Source organism: Danio rerio, chromosome 9 (genome assembly GCF_049306965.1).
Source record: "Danio rerio strain Tuebingen ecotype United States chromosome 9, GRCz12tu, whole genome shotgun sequence".
Taxonomy (NCBI): domain Eukaryota; kingdom Metazoa; phylum Chordata; class Actinopteri; order Cypriniformes; family Danionidae; genus Danio; species Danio rerio.
In genome coordinates, this window is record NC_133184.1 from 58912501 (window position 1) to 58920000 (window position 7500).

At 47.5% G+C, this 7500-nt stretch overlaps 1 protein-coding gene across 4 annotated transcripts in view; it reads left to right on the forward strand.

Moving 5' to 3' along the window:
- dpp10 (dipeptidyl peptidase like 10) overlaps positions 1 to 7500 on the forward strand; it is a 45762-nt gene that overhangs the window by 30222 nt on the left and 8040 nt on the right. For 2 of the 4 annotated variants that reach the window (XM_073913402.1, XM_073913401.1), the window contains exons 5-15: positions 179 to 253; positions 3289 to 3341; positions 3908 to 3989; positions 4747 to 4867; positions 5064 to 5218; positions 5332 to 5429; positions 5549 to 5672; positions 5759 to 5797; positions 5976 to 6083; positions 6184 to 6275; positions 6404 to 6451. In XM_073913402.1, the coding sequence (XP_073769503.1) occupies positions 179 to 253; positions 3289 to 3341; positions 3908 to 3989; positions 4747 to 4867; positions 5064 to 5218; positions 5332 to 5429; positions 5549 to 5672; positions 5759 to 5797; positions 5976 to 6083; positions 6184 to 6275; positions 6404 to 6451 (995 nt within the window). Of the gene's footprint in view, positions 1 to 178; positions 254 to 3288; positions 3342 to 3907; positions 3990 to 4746; positions 4868 to 5063; positions 5219 to 5331; positions 5430 to 5548; positions 5673 to 5758; positions 5798 to 5975; positions 6084 to 6183; positions 6276 to 6403 lie in introns of all 4 variants that reach the window. The other 2 variants (XR_012385757.1, XR_012385756.1) reach the window with 2 other exon arrangements.

A 7500-nucleotide genomic window follows, 5' to 3' on the forward strand; every position in this document is an offset into this window, starting at 1 on the left:
CACACACACACACACACACACACACACACACACACACACACACACACACACAGGCTCCTGCTGATTATTAGCTGATGACTGATTAATAGTCTGGTGAAGGCTGTAGTGCAGTGATGATGATGATGATGATGATGATGATGATGATGATGATGAACCTCTGGCTGTTTTCTGTTTACAGGACACTTTCAAAGCCACCAAATACTCCATCAGCCCTGATATGAAGTATGTGCTGTTCGCCTACAACGTCAAGAAGGTTTGGGCTGTTTCTGTTTCTGGCATTGATCAGGCGCCGGCTGTTCACAGAGAGTAATAGTGTTGAAGAGGATTGATGAAAATGGACATTTCTCACTCTTATACTGCTGTAAACCTGTAAGATCATCAGAGCACAAATGAAGACGCCTGTGATGCAATCAGAAGAGTTTCTGTCACTCCATCCACAGCCCATGCACAGAACCCTAAAATAACCCTTACATAATCATAGCCATAACCCCAGCATAACAAAAACACAACCACAGCCCTAACACAACCGCAACACAACTAAAACATAACCACAACCCTAACACAACCGTAACACAACCCTAACACAACCACAGCCCTAACACAACCGTAACACAACTAAAACATAACCACAGCCCTAACACAACCGCAACACAACTAAAACATAACCACAACCCTAACACAACCATAACACAACCCTAACACAACCACAGCCCTAACACAACCGTAACACAACTAAAACATAACCACAGCCCTAACACAACCATAACACAACCAAAACATAACCACAACCCTAACATAACCGTAACACAAACACAACATAACCACAACCCAAACATTACGATAACACAACCACAACACAACCACAACCCTAACACAACCCTAACACAACCCTAACACAACCACAGCCCTAACATAACCGTAACACAAACACAACATAACCACAACCCAAACATTACGATAACACAACCACAACATAACCACAGCCCTAACACAACCCTAACACAACCAAAACACAACCAAAACATAACCAGAGCCCTAACACAACCATAACACAACCACAACATGACCACAACCCTAACATAACCATAACACAGCCAAAACACAACCCTAACACTAAGACAAGCAAAACACAACCACAACCCTAACATAACCACAACACAACCAAAACACAACCACAACCCTAACATAACCATAACACAACCAAAACACAACCACAACCCTAACATAACCATAACACAAGCAAAATACAACCACAACCCTAACATAACCATAACACAACCGTAACGCAACCACAACCCTAACATAACCATAACACAACCCTAACATAACCATACCACAACCACAACAGAACTCCAACCTTAACATAACCCTAACACAACCAAAACACAACCACAATCCTAACATAACCATAACACAACCCTAACATAACCATAACACAACCACAACACAACTACAACCTTAACATAACCATAACACAACCATAACCCTAACATAACCATAACACAACCCTAACATAACCATAACACAACCACAACACAACTACAACCTTAACATAACCCTAACACAACCATAACACAACCATAACCCTAACATAACCATAACACAACCCTAACATAACCATAACACAACCACAACACAACTACAACCTTAACATAACCCTAACACAACCATAACACAACCATAACCCTAACATAACCATAACACACAACCTTGATACAACCACAACCCTAACATAACCATAACACAACCAAAACACAACCACAACCCTAACATAAGCATAACACAACCACAACACAACTACAACCTTAACATAACCATAACACAACCATAACACAACCACAACCCTAACATAACCATAACACAACCAAAACACAACCCTAACACTAACACAAGCAAAACACAACCACAATCCTAACATAACCATAACACAACCTTGATACAACCACAACCCTAACATAACCATAACACAACCTTGATACAACCACAACCCTAACATAACCATAACACAGCCAAAACATAACCACAACCCTAACATAACCATAACACAACCACAACATAACCACAACCCTAACCTTATATAACCATGACATAACTGTACCATAACCAAAACATATCCCTATTGTAGCCATCACACACCTCCAGCATCAGTTGGTTTAGTCGTACAGCACTTTTCCCTTTTATTATTGCTCTAAAGCAGCTTCACAAGTTAGTCAGAGTGTTGACGGCGTTGTGGAAAGGGTTTATAAACGTAGTTAACCTGCAGTTTTACAGTATATATAGTGTCTTTCCTAGAGAAATAATATTTACATTAAATAATAATAATAATACATGTTTAGGGAAGAGTTTGTTCTGTGTCCTCAACATAACCCTGAACATAACTATAACATAACCGTAATGTAACTATAACACAACCCTAATATAACCATATCCCGCCGGTGGTTTCTCGGATTGAAGCTGGACAGGTTTATCGGCTGCTGTTGTAGGAGACTGAGCGGTTTGTTCTTCAGCCGGCTGGATGTGCTTTACCCTGATGATTACACAGCTACTGGCCTAAAACTTAAAGCACAGACACCAAACATTGTTCTGAACCGTGTTAGACTAATCCTTTAGTTAAAGTCAAAACTAACAGAGATGGAAACATCTGATGGAGCATACACTAACCCACATATTATTCAGCCACAAGATGGCGCCAAACAGTCGAAAACACAGCAGAGACAGAGGAACATTAGATTAGATGTAGAAGTGTTCATTGAAGATGGTAAGATCCCGGGCGAGCCTGTGGTATTAGTGAGTTTAAGCAGTTGTTATCTGGGAATAACATACCTTGAAATGTGGCGACTCACCAATCAGAATCCAGCTTTCCTACGTGCAAGTAATAAATACATATGAACACATGTAGAGCACTGGATAATGACTGCTGCTCTCGCGGGGTGAGCAGACGTTTCTCCAGCAAATCAAAGCCTGATTCAGCATCAAGACAGCAGCAGCTCACTGAAAGCCACAGGACTCTGCTTAATCAGACACTGCTGATCTTCTCACCGCTGTCCTGCGCCTGGAGACTGCTGTGTGGTGCGGCGAGGAGTAACAGAAGCCTCAGATTTCAGCACAGGTCTTTATTTGGGCTCCAGACAGGAACAGAAATCCTCTGAAACGGGTCTGTCACACGCAGAGCAGATCCTGAGTCAGCTTTATATGCGTCACTGTGTTGACGGTGTTATTACGGCTCTCTGCAGCCCTGAATCTGCTGGAGATTACTGCTGAATATCTGTGTTTGTGTCCTGACCGCAGGTGTACCGGCACTCCTTCACAGCCTCTTACATCATTTACAGCATTCAGACCAGGTGAAGAAGACACACACACACAGACACACAGACACACAGACACACACACACACACACACACACACACACACACACACACACACACAGACACACACACACACACACACACACACACACACACACACACACACACACACATACACACACACACAGACACACACACACACACACACACACACACACACACACACAGACACACACACACACACACACAAACACACGCACAAACACACAAAAAAACACACACACACACACACACAAAAACACAAAAAACACACACACACACACACACACACACACACACACACACACACACACACACACACACACAAACACACGCACAAACACACAAAAAACACACACACACACACACACAAAAACACAAAAACACACACACACACACACACAGACACACACACACACACGCACAAAAACACAAAAACACACACACACACACACACACACACACACACACACACACACACACACACACACACACACACACACACACACACACACACACTCTGTATCTCTGCTGTCTGATGTGTGTGTGTGTGTGTGTGTAGGGAGGTTCTGCAGCTGGATCCTCCAGAGGTGTTGAACTCTAAACTGCAGCATGCGGCGTGGGGCGTTCAGGGTCAGCAGCTGGTGAGTCTCGGCCCGCCTCGGTTCTGTTCCCCCCTACAGACAGTGTGCAGATCCAAATACACCCCTCAGCAATGGGGAACCAACCCTAACACATACGGAGGTGGAGCGCAATGTGTTGTGAGCGTTGATGCTAATCTTCTGAGTGAATGAGCAGAAATGCTCCGCGCTGGGCTTCACTGAGAGCACTGCTGTAGTGTGTGTGTGTGTGTGTGTGTGTGTGTGACAGAGCGCTCTGTGCATCTGCAGGTCAACACTGTGTGGAAAAGCACCCGATGTCATGCGCTCCAGCACTAAGCCCACTGAACACTGCTGTAATGTGTTAGCGGACCTCGACTGAACTCAGTAATGTTCTGAATATTAAACCAGACGCTGTTCTGCACGGCACTGCTGGATAATGCTCCTGTATGTCTGTGTGTGCATCTCCATGCTCAGGGTTGCAGCTGGAGCTGATGTGCTCAGAGAAACCCCCACAGCCTCTCATTAGTAGTGTAGCTCTGTTTGAGGTCTGTGTGTCTGATCCTCGAGCCCTACGAGACAGAGAGAATCAGGACACAGACCCTCAGGAGGACACACTGAGCCAGGGGACGGGGCAGAACTGGGATTGGGCCTAAATCAATGCTCAGTATTTCATCAAACATCACTGGAGATGTGCTGCTGTTTAAATGTTATCTGTGTGTGTGTGTGTGTGTGTGTGTGTGTGTGTGTGTGTGTGTGTGTGTGTGTGTGTGTGTGTGTGTGTGTGTGTGTGTGTGTGCAGGTGTATATATTTGAAAATAATATTTACTATCAGTCGGACGTCAGGAGTAACTCACTCAGACTGACATCATCAGGGAAGGAGGGCGTGGTCTATAACGGCATCACTGATTGGCTGTATGAAGGTGGGTGTGTATGACATCATGATGATGTCACTCCCTGTGTTGTCCAGCTGGCTAGTGTGCAACAAGTCGACTCATTAGTGTTTGACTGAAACAGCACTGACCTCTGAATATGTCATGGGGAACAGTGAGTTACCCTGTGTGTGTGTGTGTGTGTGTGTGTGTGTGTGTGTGTGTGTGTGTGTGTGTGTGTGAACAGAGGAGGTGCTGCACACACACGTGGCCCACTGGTGGTCTCCTGATGGCGAGCGTTTGGCCTTTCTGGTCCTGAATGACAGTCTGGTGCCCAACATGGCGCTGCCCACCTTCACCGGCTCAGCTTACCCCAAAGGCAAACAGTACCCGTACCCGAAGGTATGAACCTGCGTCCTGAACACACACACACACGTGTGCTGCAGAAGTGTCAGTGTGTTTGTGTTTATCTGCTGTTCATGTTTGTGTGTGTGTGTGTGTGTGTGTGTTTACAGGCCGGTCAACCCAACCCTATGGTCAAACTGTTCGTGGTCAATCTGTACGGCCCGACACACACACTGGAGCTCACACCGCCTGACGAGCTCAAGCTCAGGTAGTGTGTGTGTGTGGTGTGTGTGCATGTGTGTGTGTGTGTGTGTGTAATGAAAACTGAAGTGACTGACTAATGCTCCCTGTGTGTGTGTGTGTGTGTGTGTGTGTGTGTGTGTGTAGGGAACATTATGTGGTGATGGTGAAGTGGATCAGTAAGACCAAGACAGCGGTGCGATGGTTAAACCGACCTCAGAACGTCTCTGTGCTCACTGTGTGTGACTCCAGCACTGGAGCCTGCATCAAGGTACACACACACACACACACACACACACACACACACACACTGAAAGGACTGGTTTGATATTAAGAATGTTTATGTATTTTTGGCAGAGGCACGAGGAAACATCAGACCTGTGGCTGACCAGACAGGTGAGTGTGTGTGTTGAGTGTTGCAGACAGGTGAGTGTGTGTGTTGACTGTTGCAGACAGGTGAGTGTGTGTGTTGACTGTTGCAGACAGGTGAGTGTGTGTGTTGAGTGTTGCAGACAGGTGAGTGTGTGCTGGAGTGTGTGTGTGTGTTCAGGCAGTGTTGATGTGTGTTCTGCAGAATCAGGAGCCGTTCTTCTCCAGAGACGCTGCACGCTTCTTCCTGACCGTCCCCGTGAAGCAGGGTGGACGCGGAGACTTCCAGCACATCGCCATGTTCACCGCTCAGGTATGTCTGCGCAGGTGTTTGTGTGTGTGTCCAGCGGATTCTGATGATGTGTGTGTGTTTGTGTCGGGCGGGCGCTGATGATGATTGTGTGTGTGTTCAGATGAGGGCAGACCAGAATGAGGTGCGGCACCTGACGTCCGGGAACTGGGAGGTGACGCAGATTCTGGCGTATGATGAGAACACACAGAGCCTGTGAGCGAACACACTGACACACGAGTGTTCTGCTGTGAATGATGAAGCACACGTGAACATGACGAACTGCAGCACATCTCATCAGGAAGTTTTACTCACATGATAAACGGTTGTGTGTTGTGCTGCAGATACTTCCTGAGCACTGAGGGTTCCCCGACCCGCCGGCAGCTACACAGGTGAGACTCCTGCTCATCTTCATTCTCCTTAAACTCTTAACAAGCTGTTTATTTATCATCAGTGGTACAGCACTGCAGGACGATCATGTGATGATGTGAGTCTACAGCGGCCTCCGTCCTCTGACCGCTGTCTCAGTGAGTCTACAGCAGGGCTTCGTCCTCTGACCGCTGTCTCTGTGAGTCTACAGCGTCCTCTGTCCTTGGACCGCTCTCTTTTTAAGTCTACAGCAGGGCTCCGTCCTTGGACTGCTGTCTTAGTGAGTCTACAGCAGGGCTCCGTCCTCTGACCGCTGTCTCTGTGAGTCTACAGCAGGGCTCCGTCCTCTGACCGCTGTCTCTGTGAGTCTACAGCAGGGCTCCGTCTTCTTACCGCTGTCTCTGTGAGTCTACAGCGTCCTCTGTCCTCGGACCGCTGTCTTTTTAAGTCTACAGCAGGGCTCCGTCCTCTGACCGCTGTCTCAGTGAGTCTACAGCAGGGCTCCGTCCTCTGACCGCTTTCTCTGTGAGTCTACAGCAGGGCTTCGTCCTCTGACCGCTGTCTCTGTGAGCGTACATATGGGCTCCGTCCTCTGACCGCTGTCTCTGTGAGTGTACACCAGGGCTCCGTCCTCTGACCGCTGTCTCTGTGAGTCTACACCAGGGCTCCGTCCTCTTACCACTGTCTCAGTGAGTCTACAGCAGGGCTCCGTCCTCTGACCGCTGTCTCTGTGAGTCTACAGCAGGGCTCCGTCCTCTGACCGCTGTCTCTGTGAGTCTACAGCAGGGCTCCGTCCTCTGACCGCTGTCTCTGTGAGTCTACAGCAGGGCTCCGTCCTCTGACCGCTGTCTCTGTGAGTCTACAGCAGGGCTCCGTCTTCTTACCGCTGTCTCTGTGAGTCTACAGCGTCCTCTGTCCTCGGACCGCTGTCTTTTTAAGTCTACAGCAGGGCTCCGTCCTCTGACCGCTGTCTCAGTGAGTCTACAGCAGGGCTCCGTCCTCTGACCGCTTTCTCTGTGAGTCTACAGCAGGGCTTCGTCCTCTGACCGCTGTCTCTGTGAGTCTACAGCAG